This window comes from Acartia tonsa, chromosome 13 (assembly GCF_053477335.1).
Source record: "Acartia tonsa isolate MP-2025a chromosome 13, ASM5347733v1, whole genome shotgun sequence".
Lineage (NCBI taxonomy): Eukaryota > Metazoa > Arthropoda > Copepoda > Calanoida > Acartiidae > Acartia > Acartia tonsa.
The window spans coordinates 5,100,011-5,113,193 of record NC_137272.1 but is presented as its reverse complement, the minus strand read 5'-3'; the positions used below and the strand labels follow the sequence as shown (position 1 = coordinate 5,113,193).

At 36.9% G+C, this 13,183-nt stretch overlaps 2 protein-coding genes across 5 annotated transcripts in view; both read left to right on the top strand.

The window, feature by feature from the left end:
• The window catches only part of LOC145304528 (uncharacterized), a 40,875-nt gene that overhangs the window by 11,290 nt on the left and 16,402 nt on the right, over positions 1-13,183 (top strand). For 3 of the 4 annotated variants that reach the window (XM_080146423.1, XM_080146426.1, XM_080146425.1), the window contains exons 7-9: positions 1,601-1,666; positions 2,900-2,988; positions 3,677-3,797. In XM_080146423.1, coding sequence (XP_080002549.1) covers positions 1,601-1,666; positions 2,900-2,988; positions 3,677-3,797 — 276 coding nt within the window. Of the gene's footprint in view, positions 1-1,600; positions 1,667-2,500; positions 2,552-2,899; positions 2,989-3,676; positions 3,798-13,183 lie in introns of all 4 variants that reach the window. The other variant, XM_080146424.1, reaches the window with a different exon arrangement.
• LOC145335525 (uncharacterized) lies at positions 5,265-7,182 on the top strand. Its single transcript, XM_080181312.1, has 2 exons — positions 5,265-5,653; positions 6,148-7,182. Exon 2 carries the CDS (start codon positions 6,167-6,169, stop codon positions 7,160-7,162), a length of 996 nt encoding a protein of 331 aa, XP_080037438.1. The 5' UTR covers positions 5,265-5,653; positions 6,148-6,166; the 3' UTR covers positions 7,163-7,182.

Genomic DNA, 13,183 nt, shown 5'->3' with positions numbered 1-13,183 from the left:
GAAAGCGGATAGCTTTTTTCATTTCTGGTAATGTAGGCATTTGCTTCCTGTATCCGTTTGTCATAAAGTTTCAGTACTAGTTTTTATGGATGTTTTAATCCTTGTTAATATTCCCCAATATACAAGGTATATTGATAAAAGGGTCAACTTAGTCACGTGAACAAGGACAATATACATTTTAACCCCCCCCCCCCCCCTTTCATATTCATATTTGACTTGCAACTTTGGATGGAAATATAAATACCCTTTAGGATTTAACTTTCACTTGACCTATACTCCCCCCCCCCCCCCCCCCCCACCTCTTTTAGCAAAAGTTGACCGATGACATATCATATCATATATTAGGGGAGGGATCTTTTACAACGAGACTTAAATAAATATAAGAAGAGTAAGTATTTAGAAAAAAATAACCCATATAATACTAATAGGATACTAGTTCAGATATTTCTTAATCTTAAGCTACTGACCAAAAAAACAAAAATAATAACACGGCACAAATTTTAAATGTTGAATGTGCGTGTGTGCGTCTGTTTTGATCTAGCTGACCTTTACAGGGTAGCTTCTTATAGTTTAATTCGTATATTTATCTTTCTTTTTTGCTTTTAAAAATTTATGTATTTATTAATGTTAAGCTTCAGACAAAAGCCAACAAAAAAAAACTTTTGCTAGAAATATGCGAAGGTTCCGTGATCATATGAACAGGCTATTTTATTTGAGAAATCCACTTTTTTTTAAAAAACTCAAATTGCCCAATAAAATCAAACGGTCTAGCTAAGTTTTTGAAAGGGATAATTAGTGATTTACAACGATATCCTGGCCGTATGAAAATGTATAGCTATTTCAATATTTATCAAATACCTATTTAACCCCTTTCTTTCACACGTTTAACCCCCAGTATGAAAATGAGGGAATTTAGCAATATTTGGCACCAATTTTAATATTTTGAAGCCGTAAATTAGTTTTTGAAACTAACGATATGACTGAAAAAAACTAGCTTTTCAAAGTCTTAGCTTATCAAATCAAAGTTTTTTTTCCTAGCGTAAGATTTCGATAACCACTGGTCCAAGTTGATTTTACTTTTCAGGGAAGCTGTATATATGTTTTCAGGTGGGTTAAGGCTTTTTTCCTGACCTCTTCCGGCCTCCCTTAGATATTCTATGGGGGAAGCAACTAATATACTATTTATATATTATGTTGTGTATGTTAGACTTAAACAACGCATTTGACACAGTACAGAATACCCAAAGAAAAGTTCAATGCCATATAAGGATTAGGGCCGGAGTGTGCCTTCAAAGTACCTTGGGTTTGCCATCGTCTTTTATAACACAGCAATCTTACATCCTGGGTGTTAAGTAATATAACAACTTATAGACTACTTGCCATTTGATTGCAGTTTTTTATCTGAAAGTCCTTGATGTGATAAGTAATGAGTTGCCATTCCCTCCATAATATTCTAGAAATAATATTAGAAGAACAATTTTACTATCTCTAGTATGATGCGGCGTGATCTTCAACTCGTAGCCGATTCTCCGACATTATGAATTTTGCCTCAAGCACTATTATTGATTTGTTTAATGGATCTTTGTATGAATGAATACAGTCATTGGATCTACATTTAAAGAACCATACCATGCCAATGGTTATATGTTCAATCTGTGGAAAACAGGTATGTGGTATTTTATTTACAGTATTGCTTCGAAACCAATTAACATCCAGTGGATTAAAACCGGTTCTCAGCTATATTGAAAAATTATGTAGATATAGTATCGTATTATATCCACCCAGTTTTATACGAATATAAAAATGTACAATAATAACATTAAAACCTTTGGCATTTTGGGGCTAATAAAAGTAGTTTTAATCTTAAAATTGTACATTTATATCCGTGGAAAGCTGTTTATAATACGATACGATAAATAACTATTCTAAATTTTTCCATGATGGGGTGCTTTTCCAGAAGTGGCCAGTAGAGCACTTATATAATTTTATAATTAAATGGTAGGTTTTTTCGTATGCACAACACCTCTGGGGTCCCTAACCCTGAAAAGATACCCAGTACCTAATATAATCTAACCTAATCTGGCTCGTAATAAACAAACAAACCAAAAACTATCCCCAACCACCTTTTTTTATTTTGTTACAAAAAAAGGGTGGGGGGCATCAGATCTCAAGAGGGTACTTTGTGTAATAGCGCCACCTTTTATTAAAAATCAATGCAATGGATATCAATTCTAGAAAAAGTCAACAAAATTTTCCCAAAAATGAAAATCATATGATACTAGGTTCCGATTCAATAGTTATAGAGATATTTAGGTACATACAGACAGACATTCTGTTACTAATATATAAGAATATTATGGGAAAACAATAGTTGGACTAAAATATTTTTAAATTTCTATTATTTCACTGTTTGATAATGATACTCTAAAGAAAAATTACTTCTAATGAGTCAAAGTTTAGTTAAAACTTGGGTTTTTCTATGCCCTGTCTTAATATTAAGGTAAAGCAAGGATCTCTCGGGTTGCATATGGTGCTCCATACTGGCAAGAAGGTCACGTTCTGTCTGTGGCAAGCTATATGGATCATTTAAATTATGTTTGGAATGGTTAAAAACACTTTAAATAATAATATCATCTTTATTCCTTGCATCGCAAGCAGTTTTTACACTACCAACTCTGAAAAGTTTAACAAATGTATCCAAAAATATACGGCAAAACTGACTTCAAAAAGGCGGAGATGTTCTCTGGGAGAATCAAAATTAACAATGCCGCACAACATGCATCTCTAAAAATGTCGTCTTTTAGTCTTTTATTTTTCTATCGTAGTCCATTACAAAAGTTTTTCAATGCACATAAATCCTCTAATCACTCACTCTCTACTGAGCTGTGTTAATATTCAGGTAAAGCAAGGTTCCCTAGGGTTGCATATGGTGCTTCACACTGGCAAGAAGGTCACCTGTCCCGTCTGTGGCAAGCTATTCCAACACAGGTATATCAAAATTATTTTTTTTTTGGGGGGGGGGGGAGGGGGGGGGGTCAGCAAAAGAGTGTCATGTGCTTAAATTCGTCAAATTCATAAAAAAAGATTAAAATGTAATATTGTGTATAATTGGAGATTTATTTTTAAAAATCACGAAATCTTTGTAACAGTATAGGTTACCTAAGGAACTTCAGAGTCTTGACTCTCATATTTTAACAGGGAGGAATGGGACATTTGAATTTAATTCATACGGGTTCTCAAAGTTTTATAATCACGTCGGGTCGCTTTGCAACTATTATTGGTCTTAAATAAATTGTTAATTGGGTTGAACATGTTCAATATTTTCCCCTATAAAATTATTTACCTAGGTTCATTCTGTTTAACATAATTTGTTCATCAATTTATGATTTATAGGTTTCGTGATTAAAGTTTCTCGTATTCGTTCGAAACCAATTAATATCCGGTGGGTTAGAACCGTTTCTCATCCATACGAAAAAATTATGTCTAGCATCGTATTATAAACAGTTTTTCGCAGATATAAAATGTAGAATTATAAGATTAAAACCAGTTCTTTTAGCCCATGTCTTTTGCACCTCGGGGTTAAAAAATGGTTTTATTTAATCTTATAATTGTACATTTTATATCCGCGAAAAGCTGTTTATAATACGATGCGAGAAATAACTATTATTTTTTTTAGGGGCGTGCTAAACAAACATTTTACAGCGTGTCACACCGAGAAGAGACGCAGGAAACGTAGAGCTGCCCCCCAGGAGGGGAATGAATTAAGCTTTCTTGTGCCTTACATGCAAACTATACAGGTAGAGAGAGGGGGGGGCAATGGGCCGTTTATTACACTAGTCCCTAAAGTTTTATAATAATGTTTTTTATTGGTTGGCTTAACAACTATAGGGACTTTTGATTGGTTGATTCTTTAAGTTGAGTTTTAAAACATTCTAGCAACTAATTTTAATCTAAAGAAGGGTTAATTTTTGGTATAATCGTTGGGGATGAACATCAATTTATCGTCCATTGTCTTATCCCTTCAGAAAGGGTGTTTATTGTTTAATTTTGATGATATTTTGTAAAACAAAATATATCGGTTGCCCTCATGGCAGAGTGTCTAGTCCAGCATAGATAGTTAGATTAGGTTATAATGGGTTAAGGGTATAACAGGTTTTGGTCAATAAGAACCACCTTCCCAATATTTTCAATTTAAAAAAAGGGAGAGGGAGGTTTCTAAGGAAGCATTATGAAAAATCATACAAACATCACAGAAAAGATCTGAAACAAGTTCATCATCAAGGGATTTTTCCCCGACTTTTTTTTTAAATTCAAGTAGTGCAGTTGCATTTATTATTCATTTTGGTAAAAAAAAACACTTGTGTAAAAATTTGAACACTTTTTTACAAGTATTTTGCCCAGTAATTTCACTTTGAAATTTTTAGGCCCCCCTCAAAAATTCATTGCACCACAAGTGTTTTTTCTCCAAAAGGCATAATAAATGCAACTGCAAAACTTGAATTTAAACAAGGATGACAACATCCATAAGTAGCGAAGCTCAAAAATCATGGAAGAACATCCAAAATGAACTATAGAGTATTTAAACACAAAATAAAAATTTATATAAAATCACGAAACCTTTCATGATTTATAATGTGGAAATCAAGGAATCGATCTAGCACCACAACCAATAAGTAAATATTAATGAAACTTTGTGGAATTATGTAAAATGTAATCTTATGCAATATCTGAAAATTTCAGCCATCTATATGGACTTGAAAAAAAGCTTGAATACTTAAAAAACTAGGAATCGATCTAGCACCCCAACCAATAAGCAAATCTCTTCAAAACTTTATAGAAGTGTGCAAAATCTGAATTGATCCTTAAAAATTTTAGACTTCTATCTTTAATAGGAATCGAAAAAATCATGAAAACTTAAAAATCTAGGAATCGATCTAGCACCCCAATTAATTGACATATCTCAATGAAACTTTGTGAATATATAAAGAATGATAACTTTAGTTTTAGTTTTAGTTTTAGTTTTAGTTTTAGTTTTAGTTTTAGTTCAGAGAGTCGGGCTGAGCACACGCATTTAGCAAGCTCTCCCCCGCCCTACCCCATGTGTTAAGCTCAGTTCTACCTTCCCCCTCTCTCTCAACTAGTTCCCCTCTCCCCACTGCCCGTGGTCACTCCGCAGTTGGAGGAAAGGGAAGACACTGTAGCCAGAGGGCACCTCGTATTTAGGCCTGGCAATGTGTATGTGTTAACGTATCGGTCAATTGTTAACACAAAAAAAGTGAAAATAAAACATTAATGAATTAAAAGTTTTTTTTTAACTTATGTGTAACCTAATCGCTTTAACTTAATGAACAATTTTTGGTGAAAACACTCTCAAATTTTTTTTTGATAATTTTATGATAATTTATCGGTCTGGCAACATTTTTACCGGCGCAAAGTACTCCCGACAAATAAGCTCTCCCATTGGCTAACATTTTTTCGCGTCCCACCATTGGTCAGCTGACCCACACTCACTCAGCACCCTCGGTTCCGCCATCTTCACTTCATCATGGCCTGTAGTACGTGTGACAACCCAGAATATTGGTCAAAGTTTAAAACAAATTTGGACGCTGCTTTGGATGTTAAGTTTAAAGAATACGATGCGAATATAGCTAAGGTAAGGGATGAGCTTATTCATAGTACTTTTGCCAGTCATAAAACCGAAATAAACGATATTAAATTGAGAGTCTCAGATTTAAATGTTAAAATTCAATCTATCGAAGGTATAGAAAATTTCGTAGATGCTAAATCTGTTGCAAGTGAACAAAAAGCGATTAGGACCACGATTACACAACAAAAAGACTATTTAAACTCTATTGAATCGTCGAGAGAAAATTTCGTCAAATTTCAACTTCTACAAAACTCGATAAGAGAGCAAAGGTGCCGCGATTGGAGTTGTAGAATAGTGAATTTTCAGCAGCCGTGGAGCCGTGAAAATATTACAGAGTTTATCATATTTAGAAACATTATAAGGCCCACCCTTGAAGCCGCTCTTAAACGTGGAGAATTAGAATATATTCCCTCACATTTTTGTGATATCGTCGAGCGTGCCCATATGCTCCCATATACAAAGGGCCAGATCCCCGTTTTTATTTTTCGTTTTATGTCTAGATCCTACCTCGACGCGTGGATGAACAATAAGAAGGCTGTGCTTGACCGTTACAACGCCGAGATCAAGAGGTTCAATCCCAGGAACAACGCGTCACCGGTCCCGTTCTTCCCCAATAGGTTAGTCCAGGCGAAGCAAGATATGTCCGACCTCAACAGGAAGACCATGACCTTTGTGTATGCCACAAACCAGATTTCGAGGGCCAAAGTCGCTGGCCAACATGTCCAATTTCAGCTCAAGAACGGCAGCCGCTGGATACGCTGCCTTAACCCGTTTGGCAAAGACCTGAAGGAAATGGCCCAACCCATACCTGGAAGCGAGGATTTTTTTCTGTCAGAGGCACCGCCTATCCTTTGTTTCAACAAGCTAGCGCCTGAGGAAAGGAAAACATTCTTCTCTAATCAGGCTGACTTAACAGAGGATGACTTCCCAAGACAGTTTAGTACGATCACAGCCCACCCTTCCAGCACGATTCAACATAATTTAACGTCTGCCCCTGCCCCAGCTCTTGGGGACCTAGCTGTGTTCCCTCCCATAGACTCTGCCGCAACCGTCGCAACCGCCGCACATACAGCCGTTGCACCAGCCGCACAGCCCACACAGTCAGTACCTGCCGCCGTCGCATCCGCAGCCGCCGCTACAGCTGATTTCACTGCCGCACCTGCCGCCGCGCTCACCGCCGCACCTGCCGCCGTGACCGCCGCCGCATCTGCCGCCACGTCTGCCGCACTTGCCGCCGTGTCTGTCGCCGTACCTGCGGCATCTATTGCCGTACCTACCGCCACACACACCGCCGCACTTGCCGCCACGTCTGCCGCATCTGCCGCATCTACACCTGTCGTTGACTCAGCACCTTCCGTACCTGTTGCCCCTGTCGTTGACTCAGCACCTTCTGTACCTGTTGCCCCTGTCGTTGACTCAGCACCTTCTGATCCTGTGGCCACGAGGGCCAAAGCTAGAGACACCGCCAACAAAGCTAAGCAAAGCAAAGCTACAAAGGCGGTAATCACATCATGAGGTTAAGTATCTTATACGTCGGAAAAAAAGGTACTTAACAAAATTATTATCATCATTTTTAAATTCATTTACAAAGTGATTTATTTCGAAAAACTTAATGTTTATATCCACGTAAACTCTATATTATTATAATATTAATATTAAATATTACCCAACTTGTTAGAACGCCAACATAGCATATTAATTTCAATCTATTTTTCTTATTTTTCTGCTGATTAGCATATAAAATACTTGGAACTTGTATGAAAATGAGTAGGGGGAACTAAACTAGCTTGAAATGTGTTGCCACCCCCAACACACACATAAACTAAACGCTATCGGAATAACCATAGTAAATATGGTAATTTTTTTCGCTTTAACGATAATATATTGTATATTACCTATTTTTATTTGTCCACTAATATCTACTGTGTTTCAGATGTCCATACTTGATGTTAAGACGATTCCTCCTGCGGTGCTCCTGGACCAGCTCTGCTATGACAAACCTCCCTAATGATCAGATTAACCAGGATTACGGTAACTTAAACGATAACATTGGTCTAAATCTTATGAATCCGATTTACGGCGACTACTTTAACGATTTTGAGAACGAATTCGGAATAAATTGCGTTTTTTCAAGTGAACAAGGTATCGTACAGAAACTGAAAACATTCAATGAAAACCTTCTCAATATTTTTAGTATTAATTGTCAGTCATTACATTCTAAATACAATGATATTGTCTCCACTGTAGACTTCTTTAGACAACATGATATCCACTTAAATGTTCTGTGTTTTCAAGAATTATGGCTGAATAAGGATGTAAATATGGATTGCTATGGAATTAATAATTACGATTGGCATGTTAAACTCCGCACAAAAAGTAGGGGGGGAGGGGTGGGTATTCTAGTAAGCAAATATTATAAAGTAGATAAACTATTTGATAAATTTTCATTTAAAGAAAATATTCTTGAATCTATTTGCTTAAAAATTTCCCACAATGGACTAAAGTTTTGCTTACTAAACTGTTATCGGCCACCCAATCAGAGTAGTGCTGAAATAGAAGAATTTTTTGAACTTTTTTTGGACCTGATTGATAGAATAGCAGCTTTAAGCATACCATACTTCATTGTAGGAGATTTCAATTTTGATCTTTTCAAAATAAATAATATAAATAGCAACTCCATGAGAATTATTGAGTCTTTTTCCTTTAACGGTATCATAAATACCGTTACCAGAGCTACTAGAGTAACTAGAACCACTGCAACCCTTCTTGATTTATTCGGGGTAGGTAACTTTATTCAAAACCTAATGTCTTCCTTTGTCTTAACTTCAAAAATCTCCGATCACTTGCCAATTATTAATTCATTCCGAATAGACAGAGTAAATAAACCCAAACCTCCAGATTTCTTTGAAAAAAGAGAATTGAATGATGAAAACTTTGATGCCTTAAACTATGCACTCTACCACACTAACTGGAATCACGTTTTAAACCAAGACAACACAAACATTGCTTATGATAACTTTATTTCAACCTTTTTGAGACTTTATAATGAAAAGTGTCCAGTTAGAAAAAAACGAAAAAACAAACGTACCCAGCCTCAGCAGCCTTTCATGTCAGACTTTTTATTGCGTTGTAGATTGCATAGAGATATTTTGTACAGCAACTTTTTAAAAGACAAAACAATTGAAAATGAAAGTATTTACAATGTCTATAGGAATAATTACAATAGGCAAGTGAGAAGAGCAAAGATTGAATATTACAGACAACAAATAAGAGATGCAAACGGGGATGGGAAAAAACTCTGGAAAACCCTAAAGGAAGTCATTGGGTTTAGTAAATCTTCCCCTGAGTGCACATACCTTCAAGTAGGCCCAAACAAAATTGAAAATGACCAAGAAATAGCTAATGAATTTAATCGTTATTTTAGTCAGATTGGGTCTTCCCTAAGGCCTGAAATTCCTTCCACCCCCAAAAATTTCTTTGAATATTTACCACCCCCATGTCAAGATTCCCTCTTCTTTGAGCCATTGTACCCCTTCAAGGTTATTAATATCATTCGTAGTATTAAACCTAAGCGTTCCACAGACATAAATGATGTCTCGATGTATGTTCTGTCTCGCTGTGCTGATACCATTGCCACTCCCTTAACACATGTTTATAATTTATCACTTCAAAATGGCACTTTTCCTGAAAAAATGAAAACTTCCAAAATAGTTGTCCTTCACAAATCAGGTTCACTCAGCGAGGCAGATAATCATCGAGGAATTTCACTCATTGACAACTTTTCCAAGCCCATTGAAAAATATGTCTGTGAAACGCTGGTTAAGTTCTTGGAAGATCGGTCTTTTTTTAGCAACCGCCAGTTTGGCTTCATGAAAGGAATCTCAACCTTTCACAATGTATTGAACTTAAGCACATTGATCACCCAAGCACTCAGTCGAGACACTTCCTGTATGGCCATATTTTTGGACATAAGGAAGTGTTTCGACATGATAAATAGGGACATCCTTTTTAGCAAACTGGAGAATTCAGGGATAAGGGGGGTTGCACTTGATTGGTTCCGTAGTTATTATGCAAATAGGAAACAGCGTGTATATTTTAAGGGCCTTTTCTCCTCCACAATTGAATTCATTATCATTGGCGTACTTCAGGGGTCAGTCCTGGGACCAATTCTTTTTTTGATTTTTATCAATGACCTTGTTTCATGCAGTGAAGAGATCCTAATCAATCTCTTTGCTGATGACGCAGTGGGCTTCATTGAAAAGCAGAATATTATACAATTGATCAACCTTGCAAAGGAGCTTGTCCCCAGACTGACCCAATGGTACAATGCCAATAAACTTCTTATTCACCCCCGCAAGACCAAATGTATGGTCTTTTCCTCCCCCCGTGAGATACTCACCCCCGCTGAGCTCGCCGCTAAGACCAACTTTGAAGTCTATGTAAACATGAATAATCATAACGAAAATGATGAGTCAAAAATCACTAAGTTGGATCTTGTGAGCGGTACCAATGAGGGTAGTATCAAACACTTGGGAATTCAATTGGACGAGAAAATGAAGTTTTCTTATCATCTTGAAAAAGTCTATAGCAAAGTCTCTAAAATAATTTATAGTATGAAAGTAATGCGTCATTTGTTGGACAAGAAACACTTAAAGCTACTCTATTCTTCTTATATTAAGTCGAATATCGAATATTGTTGTCTCCTGTTCACTGCCTGTCCTATGTATCTGTTAGCACCAATCATTAAGTTGCAGAAGCAAGCCATTAGAATAATCGAAAATTTACCTAGCAGAGCTCACACAGCTGAATTCTTTAAATCTAATGGCATACTTCCATTTAACCTGTTAATTGAATTCAATGTTTGTAAATTTATGCACGCCTATAAATTAGGCAATTTTCCCAAAATTTTCGAAAACACCTGGAATTTTGTTCAAGACAGACATACGTATGGCACTAGGAACAGGAACAACTTTGCTTACGAACCGGGCACCAATAGAAACTTTCTCCTGCACGCCCCTCTTAACTCTTTCCCAACTATATTCAACAACCTTCCACTTGAAATTAAACTAATTGATAATAAAAATATTTTTAAGAAAAAATGTTTTACTTATTACCTAAACAAGATTGAGTTTTAAAAAAGCAAATATTTTAAAAAAGCAAATATTTTATTTTTGAAATTAAACTGATTGATAATAAAATTATTCTCAAGAAAGATATTTTACTTACTTATTACTTACTTTCTTAAAAAAAGCAAATACTTTATTTTTTCTCTTCCTCTATTTAACAATTTTTTGTTCTAACTAAGTTTCTATTCGTATCTTTAGCCCTCGACTTTTTGTAAGCACTTAATTTCTATACCAAAAAAATAATAAAACAGCATTTCTTTAACCTCAAATCTCAACGAGTAGGTTCCGTAGGAACCGACATACATACCTATGTATAGAGTAGCTTTAGCATAGTTTGTTTCTTATCCACTTTATTCATTTTACATTTTATATTTTGACTTTGACTTCTTCTATTATATTATATATTTTTTATCAAGCAACTAACGAATCGCGCAACCTCTACCTCTATTTTATCTAATAAAAAAATAACAAAGTTTTTTCATAATTTTGACCAAAAATATATTTATTTATTCAAATTTAGATATCGAAAATTTTGTTTAATATATGACTATCGCTGACTGGACTGGTTAAGCTCATGTAGTGGGCATAGCCATCTACTCGTCGTAGTCGCTGGAGTCATCGACGTCGTCGGGTTCCTGTTGGAGGAGCTCCTCCACAAGGTCCTGCTGGACGGTGACCAAGCGGTCCATGGTGGCGATGGAATCCATGTTGGCCTGGAAGGAGCGGGCGTACGTGGGCATTACTGAAATTAGCCTCACGACTAACCCATAGTTGGAGTACATCATGCGGAGGATCTCCTCATCGATGGCATCTTGGCGGAATCTCCTCCACATAAGTCTGTCGCCCTCGTACACGACGCCCATTAACCTCCTCTTGACCATAAACCAGAGGTCCAGACAGCGCCTGTCTACCCCCGGAAATGGGAGTAGATCAGGCACTGCCGCGAGGTTCAGCAGCTGCTGGACGCCGTGCACGGGTGCAGGATCATCGATTTCATCGCTTGAGTTCAACATGGCGATGAGCTCCTGCACCTGGTCTTGGAGGGGAACATCTTCTTCTCCTCCAGCCTCCTCCGGAACTTCCGGCGCCCCATCCGGTAAAGCACCTTGGCCTTGTCCAACTTCCTCTTCTTGATCTGACATTTCTGAGACAATTGAACTTTGACCCTACCCACCCCCATATTTATACCCCCCTTGTGTCTTAATACCATACATTATTCAATCTTAATTTAACTTATTAATTAATAAATAACTTTCCCTACTTCCGATTTCCCGCGTATTCCCCCTATGCTTTACAACCAATTGTCTCCCCCCCGCCCCCTCTTTTGCTTTATTCTTTTGCTTTATTCTGCCGTGCTTTACCGGAAAACCACTCTTCCCCCCTCCCCCTATTTTTCTCCCCCCCAGTATATACCAAACGATAGGCGCCGCTCCGTCTGTCTAGCTGGAAGTCACGGCCGCGCACAAACCACCCACCACTCCCCTTCTAGTTTTTTCCCCCCCTCCTCCCCCTAACCTGTTGAATTCCCTGACCCATCTCCCTTATTTTAACCAGTTTCTCACTTCACTTTTTTTTATGCTAATGAAAATTAATCCATAGCGAAATATTAACAGACATCCTATTACTCTATACATCCTTCATAAAAAATAAAAGTTCATAGCAAGATATCTAGGATTTATTAAACAAATCAATGAATTTATGATAATTTATGATATTTTAATACTTTTACTTTTTTGGATAAAACTAAACTGTATTATTCTTCAAAAACAATTTTATATTTCAATAGCCATATCAGTAACTTTTTGCAGTTTTTTTCTGTTGATTCATTGTTGATTTTTGTTGATTTTTGTGAACATCATGTGGACATTTCCGCGGGTGTTTTTGCGGATATTTTTGCGGATATCTTGTATATAAAGTCGTAGAGAACTTGACCGTAACTGGTTCAAACCGGAAATGGCCAACTTCTGGAACTATAGCTGGAGACAGGCCCCCTCTTGAGCAGTTATCCGCTCAGCAATTTCACCCAATTTAGCTTCATGAAACTCCATGTCCTTGTTTGGGTTGTATAGTGTGAGGGCCAACTCGGTTTCTAAATAACCCTGTTGGTATAGAAGACGGGCTACCTCACGACGTACTTCGTCACTGACATTGTCACCATTAACTATATTGAGAAGTCGTTCATATGTTATTGTCAATCTATTGCGTAGCGGCTGCCACATTTGTTGGTATTCTTCCTCTCCGAACATTTCGTGTCTAAACAATAGTAAGATTTAAACCTCACTAAAGCAAAGCTATAACCAAATTACGCGCGCAATAGCACGCCACAGTCTTTTTTAACATGACCCACTTTCACCCTTTTACCTTCAAAAAGGGGTGGAATCAATGGATTAATGATACGTTTTCGCCTTCC